The sequence below is a fragment of the Scomber scombrus genome, chromosome 3, assembly GCF_963691925.1.
Source record: "Scomber scombrus chromosome 3, fScoSco1.1, whole genome shotgun sequence".
NCBI lineage: Eukaryota > Metazoa > Chordata > Actinopteri > Scombriformes > Scombridae > Scomber > Scomber scombrus.
Genome location: NC_084972.1, coordinates 13,606,556 through 13,626,489, shown reverse-complemented (window position 1 = coordinate 13,626,489; position 19,934 = coordinate 13,606,556). Strand labels below are relative to the sequence as shown.

Below are 19,934 nucleotides of genomic sequence, written 5' to 3'. Positions count from 1 at the left end.
GTTGTCTAATATTGTTAGAAAAGTTTTGCTGCCTTTGTCTGTTGACGCCAAGTTCATTCTGTGTGTTTCATTGTATCAGAAACACAAGGTACAGTTTGTGGGATGTTGGAAACATAAGATGAGTAATGACCATCATAGTGTTTACCATCATCAAAGAGAAGCTAAGCCTGCCCATCTCTAAAATGAAAAGATTTTAGATATAAAAAACAAACACCAAATGACAGACACTTGGTTTAAGGCTGAACAATGCACCACAAGCAGTGTCTGTTTGAAAATTGAAATACACATAAATGATAATTGTCATTCAATTTTACATGTGATAGAAAAAATCTGAATCATTGTCATTGATGATATCTCAAACTGTTTAGAAGCCAGGTAACCAGTGTCAATTTAACCAACTTTCCTCTATATATGACAGAGGGACTTATTTCTGAAAGAGCCTATTTGCTATATCTGAAGCACTACGTATAAATTTACATGTACCTTTTACATTTTGTCATTTAGCAGACACTTTTATCAAAGTGACTTACAAATGTAGCATTGAAATCAAGTATTAGAGGACTGTGACTCAGACGGAGCTGTTACAAATTGTCATGTAGCTAACCAGGTACAGTACAAGTATAATTAGAAAGAGCGATAGAAAACAGAATTATTAAAGTATTCTTACTTCAGAAATAGAAGTAGACAAGAAAGAAGTGCAACAACCAACAAAGTGCTAAAAGGTTAAGCGGCTTAAGTATTGACGTATTCACTAAATAATTGAGTTGTCAGGCCTTTTTTAAACCAAGGAACCATCAAGGTAGTAATCACTACTGAAAGAGAGAGGCCATGGTGTCCTTTGCTCGTCTGAACAAGGATGCTTTGGCCACAATCCATTGCATTCTGGTACAAAAGCCCTGCAACAACTGACTTTATAAAAGTAAAGGTTTCTGTTGACACTGTTTCCATCAAGGGTTTATTCTGTATTCTGTTTTGAGGTCATGTGCTTGTGCTTCATTTGCCTTGAACTGCAGGTTACCTTACCTGAAGGTGTTCATATTATTTTTCCCATTTATATATATATATATATATATATATTTATATATAAATAAATGGGGGGGGGAATATATACATATAAATATATATATATATATATATATATATATATATATATATATATATATATATATATATATATATATATATATGCATACATATATGTGTGTGTGTGTGTGTGTGTGTGTGTGTGTGTGTACTGACAGAGCGAGAGAGAGGGAGAGAGAGATAATACTTTAAAGGAATAATGATTTTTTTCTGGGTGAGGACACACACTGCCACTCACACAAATACACACAACAGTTTAATCCTCATGTCAGCCATGTAAATCGTTGCACAAAATTTACATTCACCCACATATTGCACAGTACATGTAAAGACCTAGAGATGTGTATAAATACACTTGCTTGCTTAAAGAAGCCACTCAACCAGGAAGTGGAACGAAAGCTCAACAAAAGACAGAATTCAATGAAGCTTCAAATGGCAACACCCAGCTAGCAGGAGCTCAACCTGAGTCAATTCAAAACTTGGTCTGCTGAAACTAAACCTCATCAAAGCGATTCTTTTATTACCCCGTGTCAACTGCAACCCCCACAGCATAAGTCTTCCTACACACCAGCCCTGAGTCAACAATGGTCCTGCCCTAAATTTGGAAGTACACCTCACCCGAAATTTAATGAACTGAGGTTCTCAACAATATACAGACCCTTGAAAAAAGCAGTAGCTGGGTGCAGACTGTGGTAATTATTGTAAAATACAGCCCTGTTAAGTCCCCACAAAGCAGTAATCTCGATGATAGGGGAATTCATCTTTTGTAAAGTCTCTTATAATTTGATGTCACAGCATTTTGAATAAAGGAGGAAGGAAAATGAAATGGGGCTTTTTCAATTGAGTAAGCTGAGTTAGCTTTACAAATTGCCACAGAACAAGGATAAACTTTTCAGCGATGCATCATAATAACTACTGCTATGACATAAAATATTTAAAGTGTGTCACTAGATTTGCATTAAGTCTTACGTAATCTATTTCAAAGGGATTGGCAATACTAAAGGGGTTTCAAACTAACTTCCTCAAACACAACTTCCCTTATATAAATTAGGTTATGAAAAGATCTGAGATGCACAGAGGCAGCGGGGGCAGGGTTTGGGTGTGTGCGTGTCTCTGTGCACAAGGGAAATTGTGAAATCAAGAGAGCAGGAATGTAAGAGAAATTCAAATGTAAGAACAAGAAAAGGAGAGGAAAAAATGTGTGTCACCAAATGTGTGTGCGAGGGAGAGAGATGGAGAGAGAACGAGTGAAGGAGAAAAATGAAGTCCTCAGAGATTGGATCAGAAATAGACTGAGTATAACGGAGTTCCTCTTGCACAGGGAACACAAACAAGCCCCCTGTTAGACAGACACACAGACACAGCTGACTTTATTTACAGAGATCTGACACAAGCCACAATAATAAGATAGATTCTTCCTTCTAACCTGCGGGAGGCTCCTCAGCTCTCCAACTCTGACTGCTCTGAGTGCAGGCTGAGAAAAGGATGATAAGTATCTGGGGATGAGTGGTTCTTTTTGAAGCAGAGTTTCAAGACATGCAAATGGAGCTGATGAGATTCTTGACTTGGAATAGAGTACAAGTCAGCATAAATAGGCTGCCACAGGCTAATAAGTAAAACTTTGGGAGCTCATAGGTTTTTAACTTGACTGAAGACTATGCGCTGATACTGTTCATTTATAAAAATGAGTCCAGAGGGTATATTCACTGAATTGTATCTATTATGCATTATTTGGATATGATATGCCTTCATGGCTGGTGTATAGAGTCCGAACCCAAGTTTTATAGAAGCCAGTGTTCCTCCATTGTGCTGCCAACATGCTATGACCACTGTATTGTGCACATTTAATAATCTCTCCAGCACAGCATTCCCTTGAAATTTGCATCCAAGAAAAGACTGTGAAATGCATGTGTGTGTCGAGGGTGAAAGGTTTGCACTGAGGGTGTATTTTTCTGGTGCAAGGAGGGCAGTTTGTGGGTGTAGAATGAATCTATATCGTATTCATACTGCTCTGTGGTTGACCTCCTGCTTGCACACAATGCAGTATGCGTACAAGTATTGTGTGCGTGTGTGTCTGTGTGTGTGCGTGCCTATGTGTGCGAGTGTGTGTGTGCTGCTGTAGCAAAGATGGAAACATAACTGTTTGTTATCTTCTCTAAATCACTGAATAAACTATGTAAGGCACAACTGAAATGGAGATAAACTGGTTTTGCAAAATGTATGAAGTGAAATCAGGTTTGTATTTCAGTAAAACTGGACATTGTTTACACAGAGTATGACATCTGTGTGTAGAAATATACATTGAAAGGGTGAAGTGAAGGAAAGAATGTGGATTCTTATTTGTTAAAATTGTAATCCTTAAGGTATTCATGAAATCAAAACACAATATTTATTCATCATGTTCTCAGTAAAAGTTTCCAGTCATTCCTGCACATAAGAATTTCCTTTAAGTTTGCAAGACATTCACAGGAACTAAGTCATCTATACAATTCATTAAAACAGTATTTGTCATCATATCCTATTGATATCAACCTCACTGTTTATTGTTAATGCTCCCACAGCATGTCAGTTACTGCTAATGAAAACCTGAGATTTCTTCACAGATGCTGCTTCATGTTGAATCATTTAGCTGGCAGACCACAAGATTTTCTTGTGAAGCAGGTACAGGAAATGCAATGTATTTGTCACAGAGGTTAGCACTGACGGACATTTGTCAATAATGTCTCTATAAAACAAGTCATGGTTATTTTTGGCATTTTAATATTATGACTTTAATGTCATAGTAATCAGCTCCTTTTCCTGGAGTATGTGTTCAAAAGAGATATGGAGGAAAATAAGACAACTTTATGTGCCATCACACAAAAATTATTAAAAATAATCCTACATGTCACTGCAGGAGATAACTTCAAACCTCAGCTCCAGTATTGTTTTTGTTTGTTTGTTTGTTTGTTTTGTTTTGTTTTTCTAGCTATGGCTATGCCATTGTATGTTTGCCAGTTTGTTGATCCACCAATTTGGTCCTGACTAAAATATATCAACAACTATCACATAGATTTCTATGAAATTTTGTAGAAATTCACTTATGACCATGAAATTTACAACAAATATTGAATATCATTATTATTATTATTATTAATAGTAGTAGTAGTGGTAGAATAAGTAATAGTAGTAGTAGTTGTAGTAGTAGTATTAGTAGTGGTAGTAGTAGAAGTAGTAGTAGCAGCAGCAGTAGTAGTAGTATTCTAATATACAGTAATTGTGAGCATGCTGCTGTAAATCTTCAGCTCAAGTACAGCTTCACAGAGCCACTGGCATGACTCTTAGTGTTGTTTTCAAGTCCTGGATTTACAGACCCTTTTCAAATTAATTTTGGTTAAAAAAGAAAAAAAGAAAAAGAAGTATGATGGTAAAGCTAAAAATGAAAGATTTTGTAGCCCAAAATCTAATGTTTTCATCCAGCGATGACTATTTGTCACCAAAGAAAAACAAAAACAGGCTGAGTGTTTTCCTCAAGGACATTTAAACTAGGATGGATTGTTATAGGAAAGTTATCCTCACACCTCTTGAATGAAAAAGCTGTGCCACTGACACAAAATGAACATGCTGATGGCAGTGGTGGATGACAAAGGTAGGGAGGAGTTACAAACAATGAGGAGTGAGGGGGCAAGAAAAAAAAAGACGAGAGCTGTGGGAAACGAGTTGGAAAGACGCAAAAGATGAAAAAGACAGAAGCGAACAGATGGGGAGGGGAGGGTAATGTAGAGGAAGCAATAGAGGAAGAGGCAAGGTAATCTTTTTATAAGAAGGAGAAAAGGGGACTTTGGGGAAAGCATATGCAGCACAGTGTTATTAAAGCTGGATGATGTATTAAAAAACCTTACACCAGCCCTTCATCACTACCTCTCATCTTATCACTGGCTTGCTATCATTTGGACTTTCTTGTTACTCAGCTGCCTTATGATTTGGCTGACAGCAATATTTAACACTTTATATACATGCTTTGATACATGAGAGTGATACAAACATCCACATATTGTAAAGTATATAATAATTGTCTACAAATCTCATCAATCTTATGCCTATAACAAAAGCTTTCTTCATAGACTCAATCATCTGACTCCAATCTGTAGCACTGGCATTGCTTTAGTGTCGGATCGATGACAGAACCAAGCAGGATCGTTTTTCCCACCAGCTGCTGAATTATTCAGGCCAGGACTTCCTCTGGGGAGATTCCTACTCTGCCTGCCAGACAGACACAGTGAGCTTGCAGCCTGGCAGGGAAGCTCGGGATCATCACAAAAGTCCCAGGAGCGTAAACTGTGCTATGGCCTGAGTCAACAGAGGTCAGGTAGCAGGCAGCAGTACATACTGTATAGTTAGGACCCTGCGGCTCATTAATAATTTATAGTTTGCATAATTGTTTTTTTTATGTGAGCTGCAAAATGTGATGTACTGTACAACTTATTTTCAAAATGTTCAATTAAAAGGAACAATTTTCAGGTGGTATTTCAGAGGCAAAATAGGAAACAGTATCATTTGTGTTGAAGGCACACATTGTAATTTTCAGTTTAAAAAAGATATAAATATACTTTGCTGTTAGAACTTTATGCTGAAGTAACTGCAGCATGATTCTAAAGATGTAAAGCAAAGTGAAAAGTGAATAATGATTAATAAGTAATAAAAGTGAAAAAATAATATCCTTTGAGGAAAAGTTTGGAAACTGTTTTAAAGTAGGCCAGTTTGTGTGATTGTTTCAGTGAAATGGGTCACTGTGGAGTGTGGATGTCAGAGTCGTACATCCAACCTCTGCCTCCCCCTAATGCTCCTGTAGCTAATGAGCCTTAACTCTCACAAAAGCTATGGCACAAATCATTCAATGGCACATACAACATGAAGACATTTAAATAATAATAAGAGTTCTGTGAAGCTCGACTTCAACACAGCCAGGTTTTGGGCTAAATACTAAAATGCTCACTGTGATAGTGTCAACATACTGTTATTTAGCAGGTGTAATGTTTACCATGTTCGCCATCTGAGATTACGAAGTTACCTTTTCTAATTAGTACTAAAAATAATGTTCAGCTGAGGCTGACGGGAGTGTCAGTAGTTTTGCAAGTATTTTTCCTGAATAAGTCTACGACAAAATCAACGTTTGGCCTGATGATGGTGCAATATCAAGTGTGTCATAGGATCACTATAACTATTAAAATGCATCCTGTTGTGGGGAACAGGAATGTCAGCATATTAATTACTATGCATAGTTGTCAAGATATTTCACTTGAAGCCAAAAATGTCAGCATCATACTATTTCTAGCTAAAAAGTCAGGGATCGTCAAAATCATTAGGATTCATTGTCTAGGAAACATGAATGTCAGTACAAAACTTTATGGCATCTATCTGGTAGATGTTGAGATATTTCACCAGACACACCTAACCTGCTGATGGCACTCAATGAAAGTCAGGAGATCAATTAAAGGACCAATGTGTAAGATTTAGGGGGATTTGTTGGCAGAAACTGAACATTATAATCATAAGTATGTTTTAATCAGTGTAAAATCACCTGAAAATAAGAATTGCTGTCTTTTCATTAGCTTAGAATGAGCCCTTTATATCTACATAGGGGGTGGGTGCTCTTCCATAGATGACACCATGCTGGACTGCCATGTTTCTACAGTAGCCCAGGACAGACAAACCAAACATTAGCTCTAGAGAGTTTCATGCCCACCATAGGATCTCCTACACATTTGGAAGGGGAGGGGTATTCAGTTGGTTGCAATCCGCAACCTCACTGTTAGATGCCATTAAATCCTACACACTACACCTTTAAGTCTTCTGGGCACCATGCATGTGTCTACTACAATTTCATGGCTAGCCACATAAAGCTATTTATCTCCAAAAGCCAAAATGTCAACCACATGGTGGCGGTAGAAAAAAGGTTGACCAGTGAAGTCAGATGGACCGATTCCTCCTCTGGGAACCATGAATGTATGTACTGACAAGCAGATTGACCAACACTGTCAAAGTGTTTTTTTTGGACAAATCCCAAGATAAAATGATACTTCACAAGTTTATAATGAATTAGTAAGAGATGAAAAAGGAAAAACATCGTTAAAGAGGTTTCAATCAGGACTTTCAGGATTCAGAAGTGCTACTATTAAAATAATACCTTGACCAGGAGACCAAACTGTTTAGCTTTATTTACAGTCATTTGTTTCAATTAAAATATAATCCTCAATAATAACTGTCTGAAACCATCACAAATCACATTGTTATAAATGCACTGACATACACGCACACACACATTTTTTCACACATCCATTATCTATTTTCTCTCAGGGCTTTGGTAGCTCCATAATCAAATCCAGTCATCTCACCCACGCATTTTTCACACATCTCCAGCTTTGCTGTACCACACAGGACCATCTTGCCCAATCATCCCATCCTGCACTGGGAGGCACAAAGCCAGAGCTGAAATAGCAGCGTGGGCTCGGAATAGGCAAACAATCTCACATCTACTCTCAGTCATGCATCACTAACTACAAGATGCTGACTAAAACTGGCATTATGAACAATAACATCATTTTTCAGTCTCAAATATATGAGACTGGTGATATTGATAGAAATTATTTTGAGGTGTCAAAATCAACTTTAATAGTTCAATAGACACATTACATGAGGGATTTGAAAAGTAGTTTGTATCTCAAATTAACTGCACACATATTGAAAATAAAGCCATAGCTGCTGCAATGATGCTTCAGATGGGCATTGTGCTCACCAGGAACTGTTGACGCAACTTGAAAATCCAACATAAAACATTTAATATGATGTTATAAAAATTATATATTTATTTATTTATATTTGTTAGTAAAAAAGCTCAGGGACTTTGTGCTGGACTGCTACTGCTACTCATTGGCTCCATCAGATGTCAAAAGGGAGAAATAGTGGCAGATCCAAACCTGGGGCCACATACCTCGAGCCCACCACATATAAAGCATAACAGCATGATCGTACCACATATTGTTTCTAATTTTAAGCAGCACAGATTCAAATTACCATCACTTGTCAGGAACATTTGTTCAAATAAGACTGATGCTATCAGAATATGTCAGAACAAGCATATAAGTCATGATGAGCCTCAGCATGTGCAGGGCAATGTTTTTTGGATAAGCGAACCTACCGAGTGACTTGAGCTGAGGACAGCTTAAAAAGAGACTTCACCTTGAAAGTCTTGGCACCTTGGCGCTTCTTTAATGACCATAAGCATCCAATGGCCTGTGTTCATGGCCATCATTGGCATGCGATTCAAAACAAATTAGTTCATTGTATTCAATTAGCATGTATCACTTGCAGTGGATGTGGTCCTGGTGGGCAAGAAAAAACCCTATCTTTCTAATTGCTAGGTGATGGTAGCTATCCACAGCTGTGACTCACCTTCCACAATAGCCCTGACTGAGAGCTATTAAGCTCCCATTACTACATCACATATGCTGTGGACAGATGTTTCTACTGCAGCACAGTGGGTGCATTCACACAGCTAAATGACTTTTCATACAGGTGTTTTGTTTATCAGAAGGTTGGGAGTCTGAGTTTTAGTGCATTTTATTTAAAAAATGTCTTTAAATATCAGGTAAAAAGGGAAATTTTTGGCAGGTATGTTGTTGAGATTGCTTTGGAAACGGGAGCAAAATACTAACCATTTTAAAAAGTGACACCTAATACCTCAGCTAGAAAAGATTTTTACATGTGATTCCACAATTCATACTTGTTCAAAGTACTAACGATGATTTATGTAGCACAGAGGCCAGACTTTAAGATATGTATTGTGTCTGTGTGTATTTCTTATTTTTCATATTTATGACTTGTATTCTCACTGTCTCTTTTAGACACTCATAGTACTAATAATGGTGCCAGTTGCATTAATAAGTTTGTCTATTAAAAGAAAAGTGAGGAAATGGTAATTTACAGATAGCTCCGGTCTAACTTTAATAAAATGCTAATCAGGGTACCAGGCAGGCAAGTTGTAGACTCCAGTCAGATGGTAATTAGACAGATAATTCAGGTGAATCAGGATGGAGGATTCAGAGACAAAATTCCTGCTTTCCCAGTTGGAAGAATTATGTATGCAAGTACCTGCTTTAAATGCATTCAGCATGGGATATGCACGGAATGCCAATTTTTTGCTTCTGTGTTCTTAAACTTATCACTATATGCAAAACACCTTTTGTCATTATGGAAACATCAGCACATTCCTCTAGTAACTATCAGCACTGGGGCTTTTATGCAGCACAATAAATCCGACTGTAACATCACTGATAGCATCAGGCTTGAAAAGAGCAGTGATGCAATTTTAATACCAAATTGAAGTGAAAAAAAATAAAATTGGAAACCTAGGCTTAGTGAAACTGCTTTGAACATTGTCCTTTTAGGATGTCAAGAACGTAACATTTCAGCCAAATATTTATAAATTGCAGACTCAAGTGAAAATAATAATTTTCTGGAGATCCAATAAAATGAAAACTTTTGCTTCAGAAAAAAATGTAATACTTTTTATAAGATACTCTATTCTGCAGGAATGGAGAGTAATAGGGTTTCCACAAATGGCTTTGTGGAAAAAATACCCTCCATGTTGTTGTAGCTGTATTTATGTTCTTCCGTTAAAACCAAACCTAACTGACAGTTGTTCGCTAAGCATTCAGAGACTTCTGCTTCACAGCAAAAGTTACATTTCATGGCTCTCAGGCCTTCATGTAGGCCACAGACGCCATCCCTAAACTGGAAATGAAGTTCATTTCAGCCTTCTAACATGTTTACTGGTCACAGTCTTGTTAGCTATTTACGACAGAGAAAAAGAGAAAGTAAAAGGGAGTGTTTAGTGTTCCTCCATTTTCCCAGTCTTTCACCAATAAATTTGACTTTGTCTTCCCATGACTCCTCTACTCTTGCCAATCAGCCAGTGAGCCTGTCAGCCAGAGAGCACAGATCAAAGCCCTATTTCAGCCTCTCAGCCACTAAAGCCAGCATGACAGTGAACCATCATTAACACTTGTGGAGAGTGTTACCCTTCTTCCTTTGGACTTAACATCACTTATGTTCAGTGGCTGTCAACAACAGCCTCACAAGGCCTAGTTTGTATTCAAGGATATTCTCTCACTCTGGACAAAAATCCTGTACGATACAAGCTTGATACAAGTACGCAGGATGGAAGAATTTGATGGGTACAGGAATGAGACAGTTAATTCTCAGCAGCAAAGTTGACAGAGCTGATTATAGCCATTGCTGTGTGAAGATGCTGACAACTGAACAGTACTCCTGTCAGACCTGGAGGGGATTATTGGGTGTAGGATGAGGAGTGATGGATAAAAATTAGCATCTTTATAGTATCATGGTAATGGAAACAGAAAAAGGCCCACTTAGGGTCAATAAATATGACATTTTGTTTATATTCATATAAAACAACCAACTGAAGAATATGGGTTTTAAAATGTAGATACAAGCTCTTGACATAGACTCATTTATAATCTTTTCAGCATGCCCACAGCTCGCTGTATTGATTTTGTAAAAGCATTACAATCCGTCATTCAGTGTACAAAGGGCACTAAAAGGCGAATTTAAAGAACGGCACTGAACTGTGATAGATAGTGGTGCTTGGAAATTATGTATCTTCTGTTTGCACCACACTCACTCTAGTGGGATATATCAAGTACGAGGGTTAGAAAATAATTGATTGGTTCTGCCAGGTCAGGAGAAGAGAGTGCTTCATGTTGTAACAGCATCGAAATGTTTTCTGTATGCAAACTGCTCCACACAGACACTCGGACATACAATAAGCTTTCTGTAGATCAATTCAGCCTTGTTGTCAGAAAAAGAAAAAACTGTTTTGTAAGCAGAAACAACTCTGATACATATTTAATATGTGCTGCCTGTAAGCTTCATACAGTCTTTTAATTTGTCTCCCAAATGAACCGTGTTGCTGTAGAAGGTGGCATCTTTCCAAAGCAGCGTTAACACACACACACACACACACACACACACAGTAGTAACCACACAGCTGTTTACTGGCTTCAAAACAGAGCCGTGTGAAAGGAAAGGCGGAAAGAATAACCAGAACACATCTCAGCCTAACAAGGATCCTCTAGCAAAGCAGAAGAGGTGGAATCGAAAGGTTGTGGGCTGCCAACACCAGATTTTATGTAATGGCCCTCAAGAGTGCAGGCCTGTTTAGGAGATGGTTGGAGTCAGAGAGGCAGACTCATCAGTGTTGCAGGTGTTAGAGTGCCTGGTCCCCTCTGCTTCTCCATCTTAATAACATTGCAATGCGCATTAAAAAATAACACTAACAGGAGCGAGATCTGTGTGGCGGCAACAAGGAAGAAAATAGGCGAAGACTACTCCACTAAAAATGTAATGCATTAACTACAAGCAGATGATTCCCACAGCGTTACAGACTGAGTGGGCTTAATCAAATAAATATGTGTGTACTGTATGTGTGTGTGAGAGGAGTGTGAGGAACCAGTAGGTAGAGATGGTAGTGTGGTGTCCACAATTGTTGCACGAAGCTTCAGGCCAAATAGCATTACAGCAGGAGGTTGTGCATGTTTTAATTTTAAAATATTTGTCATTACAGCTAAAACTGACTGATGGAATATGTTTTTTGTTTTTGCACCTGTTTTACAGTCTGTCTTTCTCTAGTTCTCATATGCAGGCCCCAATTAAGATGGCTTTACTCGCATAAAGTAATTAACAGAATAATTACCAAAGTATTAACAGAATATTAATGTGCTAAGGAGCTTAGTTTAAAATGTAGACTACATGTGTGCATTTTTAGAAGACAGCAGATCTGGATGTCAGATTTGGTTCCATTATAATCCAGCTGACTATCATTTAGTGATTGTCCAATTATAGCTACGCAACCGTAACTAGACTCAGCAGGCCTGTCAAGCTTTGGAGTGTTTAACTTGTCGAAGCATTGCCATACAGGGTACTATTAGAGCAATACACATTATCCAAAGACTTTGGAGTTGGGTGTTACCTTTTTTCACCTTTCCAAATAACAATAACAACAAATAGTAACATAAGGAATGGGGTTAAAGGTGTGTTTACTCCAGAATAATCTGCTAACATTAGCATGCATAGCTAACTAGTTTGCTGTCTACATCAGCACTCCAAAGGCCAGGAGTTAGCAGAATTATAAACTAACTCCATTTTTTGTAGGATTATGTACATATTATGTCAAAAAAGACAGCCACAAACATTTAAGTCATTGAGTTAACTGACAGTTAATTTAGCTGACTAGCTACAGCTGATAACATTAGTGGCATTTCAGCCATTTGATATTCAATTGGTAATCTCAAGCTAAAAGAGAAACCTGCTTTTGTCTACTTCTTTCTGACATCAGGAACCAATTATTTCAAAAATACACACACAGATTTTGACAGCCAAATCTCCCAAGGCAACAAAATGTTATGTATATACTGCAAAATCACAAGTTATCTCAGGGCACTTTTACATAAACTAGGTCTAAACTATATTTTTAAATTTAAAGATACAAAAAATCCCCCCGTGATCAAGAAGTTGGTGATAGTGGCAAAGAAAAACTCTCCTATAATGGGAAGAAACCTTAAGCATATGGGCTCTAGGCGGGCGGCCATCTGCCCTGATCAGTTGGGTTGAGAGAGAAAGAGGAAGGGAGAGAGAGGGGAGAAAGACAGCACAGAAGAACAGCAACAATAATAACAACAATTAAAGCCGCAAGCGGCGATGGAGGGCCCTCGCTCACCCATGCCACCGCGGGGCCTGAGGCATGGCGGGGCTGTGGCGTGAAGCAGAAAGTGAGAAAAAACCTGGAAGGAGGCCAGAAATGAAATGTTTTGTTCATCCAGTAGGGGGCAGTCACAGGTAGTTACACATGTGGTCTGGTGTGTTCAGGGCGGCCACTCATCAGTCATGTGAAATTTGGAGTGAATTGGACAAAGCATGAAGGAGTTATGAGAGGTTGATGGTTCATCCACCAGGGGGCAGTAGAGTGTAACAAAACACAAGCGGTTGCGTTCAGGGTGGGACAGTGATTACACATGTGAAGTTTTGTGGAAATCGCACAATGATGATGTAAAATATGGCACTTCCTGTTTCCACTAGGGGGCGACACGAGTGAGATCGCCTATGAGCGAATGGAGACGTTGAGGTCGGCCCCCTGGACCTGTGTACCAATTTTCATGATGATACGAGTTCAATAAAGCCATCAAAAAGCCAAACGTATTTTCATGGTGAGGAATTGATGGTCGCCGCGTCGCCACACGGACGCCATTACTCGTAGCTTCACAGTCTTCATAATGTAGCTTCACCAACTGGTTCTGAATGAAGTTGATGGGGCAAAGTATGTAATTTTAATGAATCTTAGTTAACTTCCTGTTACCACCGGGGGGCGCTATGAGTTACGTGAGAAGTGAATATATCGGGACGTTCACGGCGGAGCCATCATCATGTCCAGCAAGTTTGAAGCTGATTGGATGAAGTATGTGGGCGTGAGAGCCACTCGTATGTACATGGCGAGCACGCCAAAGTTAGTTGAGCCCTGGCAGACACGCCCTTTGACCTACGGATGCGCAGAGCACAACTTAAGCTCAGCTAGGTCTGGAGATGTTGCGTACCTAATTTGAACTTGGTCGGGCGAACGCTGTGGGAGGAGTTAATTTTAGGCGGGAAAAATCAAAACCAAAATGGCCGACTTCCTGTTGGGTTGAGGTCATGAGGTCAAGAGGCTTTTTTGCATATGTGGGTATAATACATATGTGTACCGAATTTTGTGAGCATAGGATACAGTTAGCAAAATTCCCTATGGGCATTTTTGGACTTTGTAGGGGGCGCTATTCCGCCATTCTGCGTCGACCATGTGCGACCACCCAAAAATATCGAATTTCGGATGAGGCCGGACGTCCGTGCAAAAGTATAAGCATTTTCGCATTTGGGAAAGGGGCGAAATTGGGGCACGAAATGTCGGAAGAATAATAATAATAATAATAATAATAATAATAATAATAATAATAATAATAATAATAATAATAATAATAATAATAAACATTACAATTTCAATAGGGCTTTCGCCAGGCGACTTGCAGTCGCCGCTCGGGCCCTAATAAACATTACAATTTCAATAGGGCTTTCGCCAGGCGACTTGCAGTCGCCGCTCGGGCCCTAATAATAATAAACATTACAATTTCAATAGGGCTTTCGCCAGGCGACTTGCAGTCGCCGCTCGGGCCCTAATGACAGCAATAATGATAAAAATATGACTAATAATGATAGTGGTAGCAGTGGGCAAATATGCCTAGTAGGCATCAGGATGGACCAAAGAGACAGCAGGCGGTCTGCAACTGCAGGCCAGACAAGAAAGCATAAAAACTTGCCACTGTTATTGAAAACTGCATACATTTACACTTACAAGAATGTAAAGATAAATACTAAACCATTTTTCTTAGAATTTTTTATGGATGGATAAAATTATTTTTACACAGCAACATTTCACAAAGATGTTGCATCACGTATGAATCAGCAGCAGCCCCTGTACTGCTGATGATAATAAAACTAAATCACCTGCCAATAGCAGAAGTTTAAAGTTACTATCACTCTCTCTGTAGATTCTTGCTTTCTGCCAATACATCCCTATCACTCATTTGCATTTCTTAATAAATTCACTTCCCTCTGTTGCAGTTATTGTGCGATGAATGCATGCCCACCTCAATATGTTTCTCATCTCTGCCTGTCTTTGTTTATCTGCTGCTTCACCATCCACACTATTTTTTCTCCCTCCATGCCTCTATCTGTCTCTCCACACCTAATTTTCCTTAACTAGCTAAAGTAAGTTAGGCTGTGTGACATCAGGCAGTGTGCCCAGTCTGTTGTGCTTCAGCATGTGTGTGTGTGCAAGAGAGAAAGGGACAGAAAGAGCTTTATATTACTTTTGGTGTAGAGGTTTGTCTGCACGATAATTATGTTGTGGTTTGTAAAGCTGAGCTCATGTCTGATACGCAGCATTCTTCATATGCTTAATTAGCTTCAATGATGCCTGTGGTGCAGGATATTCGCACCAGAAGTGCTCAAACCTAGAGAGACGTGATGTGAAAGAGCGAGGGAAATCAGAGTGATGATAAGCCGTGGCGTTCGATCTCCCCGAGGCTTTTCTTACACTCTATGAGATGCTTTGATATCCGTCCTAGATCCGTGAAGGAACCTATCAGAGGCTGGAACCATGGTTTCTCATAAACTCAAATCTGTATGCAAATGCTGACCATCCAGACAATTACCAGAGGTATGTAATCATAGCAACCCATGCAACGCCTGCACTCAGGAAACAAGCTGAGAAATCCCACATCCCCACTGTCATCAAGCTCTGGACTAACAAGAGGAATAGAATTTCATTATTATTTTAACAATCACTACCAAAAGTCACCAAATACATCGAAATCTATCAGCTACAAGATCAATCTTCACCTTATCGAAGAGAAGAGAAGAGATGTCACTCTCAAGGAAAGGACAATCCATTAATGGTTTAATTGGTTCTCTCTGTTCTGTGTTCAGTCAATGTGAACTTTGACTCACTGCTTGTTGGCAGTTGCAAACTTCTTGTTTTTTTTCTTGCACATATACTATACATGTAAAGGACAAAAAGAAACATTCATACACATTTCCTATGCACTTCAATATACGCTTAAAACGGATGTCTACTCTAGTTAGATAGAAACAGAGATAGGGATAGAGATAGAGATCTTTTTAGTTTTCAGTCCAATCACCCCTTAATAATATTACAATTTTAAAATTGTCCCAGATTTAGCCATTTATTGTAATAGCCAGTGGAAGCAAGGGGGCTCTTAACCTAACCCTAACACTGACTTTAAAAATTCAGAAATGTAGCTGCTTTGTTATGTTCTTGAATTGGTAACACTGGCTCCAGCACCAGTAATGCCAGGTGAGCTCATTGTTTATCAATATCAGTCTCAGCAGATGCACTCCTACATTGACTAACCTACTCTTCATTACACAAGCCAGACAGTCTCTCCTCAGCTGACTGGAAAGACTGGTAAATGACATTGGGGCACATTAGACGCATAAGTACTTCTTTATGTTGTTTGAATTGGCTGGGCATTAGAGCAGAAATTGGAGACTTCAACTTGCGTGTGAAAGGCATTGAAGGACTAAACAATTGGAAAACACAGAACCGTGGCTGGGCTTTGTGGCTGTAGGATTTGCACCTCCACTTTCTTGCCCGCATGTCAATTGTGCCCTCCCCTCTTAATTTCTCCCCAGGAACCAGACCATTGACTGACAAGCCATGTGGGAGTTTAAACACCAGTTTTTTATAAAGCACAGGTTGGATTACAGTGCAACAAATTCCTTTGTGTGTGTGTGTGTGTGTGTGTGTGTGTGTGTGTGTGTGTGTGTGTGTGTGTGTGTGTGTGTGTGTGTGTGTGTGTGTGTGTGTGTGTGTGTGTGTGTGTGTGTGTGAGGTAAAGTGACAAACTGTTATTCTGTTTCTGAATTGTAGCCCCTAAAGGCCAAACTCTCCCACAGAACAAATGTGTAACATCAAACACAGTGAGAAATGTGAACATGGTGACAGCAGTATCCCAAGGACTGTGTGCTCATACATAAAGTATGGCTGAGGTGAGGCAACTGAAACCCTGTGGTGGAGGATGGGGATGTCATGTGATGTGATAAAAAATGCAACATTGATTATTGTACCATCACATGATTTCCTGCATTGGCACTAAACCAAACTTCGATGCAGAAAACCACAATTTGAATCTTAATGAAACACTGTTTGTAGCTTCCTGCGACCAAATCCTTCAGTTTTCCACCCTCTCTGAATGAAAGACAAAGCAATTCCTATCATTTGCCCCATATTTCACAGATGCTCTACCCACCCACCCCTCTTCGTTCACCATTGGTCCTGATAATATGTTGTCAAAAGCAGGGGTTGTAGCCTGTAATAAGGGCTATTAACCCAGAGGGAACAACTATCATCATGGTTTGGAGGTTTTACAGAGTGCATGTATATAACAAAGGGAGAATACCGAAGAAGACCCAATGGGGAGCCTCTTTTCTTCAATCGGAATCTGACTCACACAACATCTGTACAAAGGATTTAGAGGATTTGTGACGCCTTGAACTGTTATTCGAAGTGTTTGAATTTGACAGAATGAATAACTGTTAGTTTCCTCTGCACAAGGAGTCACCCACTATTAAACATTTATTACAACGCCATAAGAATGGCTGTGTGCGTAGGAAAACTGGAGGTAGGGTTAAGAGAACAACCTTTTGCATACTTGAGGCATCTGCGTAGCTCATTACGCTGCAATCCATGGCAATGTTACGTCAAGCACGATGACAGGGATGTCACAAACAGTATGTTACATCTATAATCAATGCAAATTACATTATAATTACTTGCACTTCATTGAAAGTGTGATGTTTTTCTATGCATCAGATATGCCTTTCTAAGATGAACTCTCAGCCTTTCTTGTTCTCTTTCTTTTGCTTATTCTCTCTCTCTCTCTCTCTCTCTCTCTCACACACACACACACACACACACACACACACACACACACACACACACATACACACACACACACACACACACACACACACACACACACACACACACACACACACATGCACACACCAAGCGGCAGTGAAGCAAGAGGGAGAAACATCGACCCTCCCCTTTCGATTAATGATTTCTTCTTCCCAAACTCCTCTTTTTTCTGGTAGGAGGCATCTGCACCACAAACCTGCATTTCTCCCTCTCTTTCCAACACACATCAGTACACACATGTTGCCGGAGAAATTATTTGCATAAATGCAGGTGGTCGCCAGAATAGGACTGATCATTTACCTGAATAGTGCTTAATTGCGCATCAGTGAGGCACGATGAGGCAATTGATTTCAATTGCTTCATCGTTAAGCTGGAAAACACTACATCCGAAACTATGCAGGCTTTTACGAAGCACTTTGCTAAACTGATTCTCCTTGATTCTCCACCATCACCCACCATTTCCTTCACAACACCAACAATTCAGTAAATTGAAACAGTCATTTCTCTCCATGTACTGTTTTTTTTTTTTTTTTTTTTTTAACTCTGAGCTGAGAGATGTGGCAGCAAGCTTCTTTAAACGCCAGAAAGCCCATCAATAATGCACATGCAGCTTGTTATAGCTCAAACTCACTCTGCTTCGATGGCTCACCAACCTAAAACCCGGCATCAAAGACCAGAAAGATGAGAGAGTGTGTGGTGAAAATGTGCATACACATGCCAGCATTGGAGTGCATGTCTGAGAAGCAAAAGGCATTGAAAGCCTTGACTTTTAAACCTTTCCTACTGAACAAGCACTGCAGGGAGATTCATTTAGTAAAGGTGGACTTATAAGAATAATTTCTCTAAAGGAAATACTTTTTTACTAAAAAAAAGTAATGAAAAGAATATGACAAAGATTGAGGCCAGGGACACAGACACTGTGTGAATGTGATGTAAACCTTTGAATCTTTAACACACCGCACTTTGTAAAGAGTACAGAAAAGGGAGGACAGAGGCTTGCAGTGCTCTGCTGGTGCTGAAAGCAGGCAGTGGTTACAGCAGATATAGTATGGGCTTCAATATAAAACATATGGAGTATATATCCACAAAAGAGAAAAAAACACAAACCAGCCTAAGCAAGTTTGGGTGAACACGAACATGCTCAGATTGGTAGATTTTTACAATTTAGATCTTTTTGCTACCATTTTTCACGATACTTTGAACCTGATTTGCTTGCTCTGCTTGCTTCAAAGTGCCTGCACACCCTTTTACATTTGAAATCTGACAGTGTATGGGAAAAGACTGCACGCAAGAATTATTTGTCATGTGCTGCACACCTTTGGTGCTCCTGTGGCTGATGGCACAGGTCAGAAATGCTTTCAGTTAGAGGCTTCTTCTATTTTTACCCCCAGATAAATCGGAAATCGGAATCCACACCAAAATAGCAATCAATCACGAAAATAATACAAAAGCTTTCTGAAAAAGGCTCGGTGGTGAGTAAAATAAAGTAAAATAACTTAAGTCCTCTGTCCCCACCCAAAATCAGCAGCTTTACCACAAAACATGGCCAAACAGAACAGTTCCGTGTGCTATTACCACTGTAGAGTATGTTATTTTTGTGTCTTTTTCCCCCCCATTTAACTAACCTAGAATACTCTCTAACCGGACAATCCTTAACTAAAACCCACAAACTGGGTGGGGCGCCGCCATAACTTTGTTTCACTACGCAGTCTGCACAACTAACTTTCCTGACCGACGGACGGTGCAACTCACCTGCAGGAGACGGTGATTTCTACTTTGGTAGCGGGGATGTTGCCGGTGATCGGGTCGAAGTCGTACACCGATGACATGTCCTCCAGCTTGTCCATAACGTCTCCCTCCATCATCTCCATCGCTAGAGATCGGGGTGGCTCGGGTCTGATCCGAGAGGCGCACAGCCTGGCCCCGACTGAGCGCGTCGAGTCTCCGGTGACTCCAGACACCAGATCAGAGACCAGATGGCCTCCGGTCCGACCGGGTGAGGCAGCCACTTCCCAAGTGTCGGAGCTGGAGAGGAGGGAGGGGGCACTGAGTGAGTGTGGACACCGGCAAAAGCAGAGGCGCAACTGGTCAGCTGTCCATACAGCGTAAATTAGGAGGGAAATGCGGGGACAGTGTCTGCGATTACTGTTGCGCTCTCATCGATCGGCTGCACAACACATGTAAAGGTGGACTGCTCTCTGCGCTTTGACTTCAGTCTGCGCACACAGCAGAGCATGTGAAGAGAAAGACTAGATACACTCAA

General features: G+C 39.8%; 1 protein-coding gene across 3 annotated transcripts in view; it reads right to left on the bottom strand.

The window, feature by feature from the left end:
• The window catches only part of cpne5b (copine Vb), a 137,173-nt gene extending 117,640 nt beyond the window's left edge, over nt 1-19,533 (bottom strand). For all 3 annotated transcript variants that reach the window (XM_062444962.1, XM_062444970.1, XM_062444978.1), the window contains exon 1: nt 19,424-19,533. In XM_062444962.1, coding sequence (XP_062300946.1) covers nt 19,424-19,533 — 110 coding nt within the window. The remainder of the gene's footprint in view (nt 1-19,423) is intronic.
• Between the last annotated feature and the right edge of the window lie 401 nt (nt 19,534-19,934).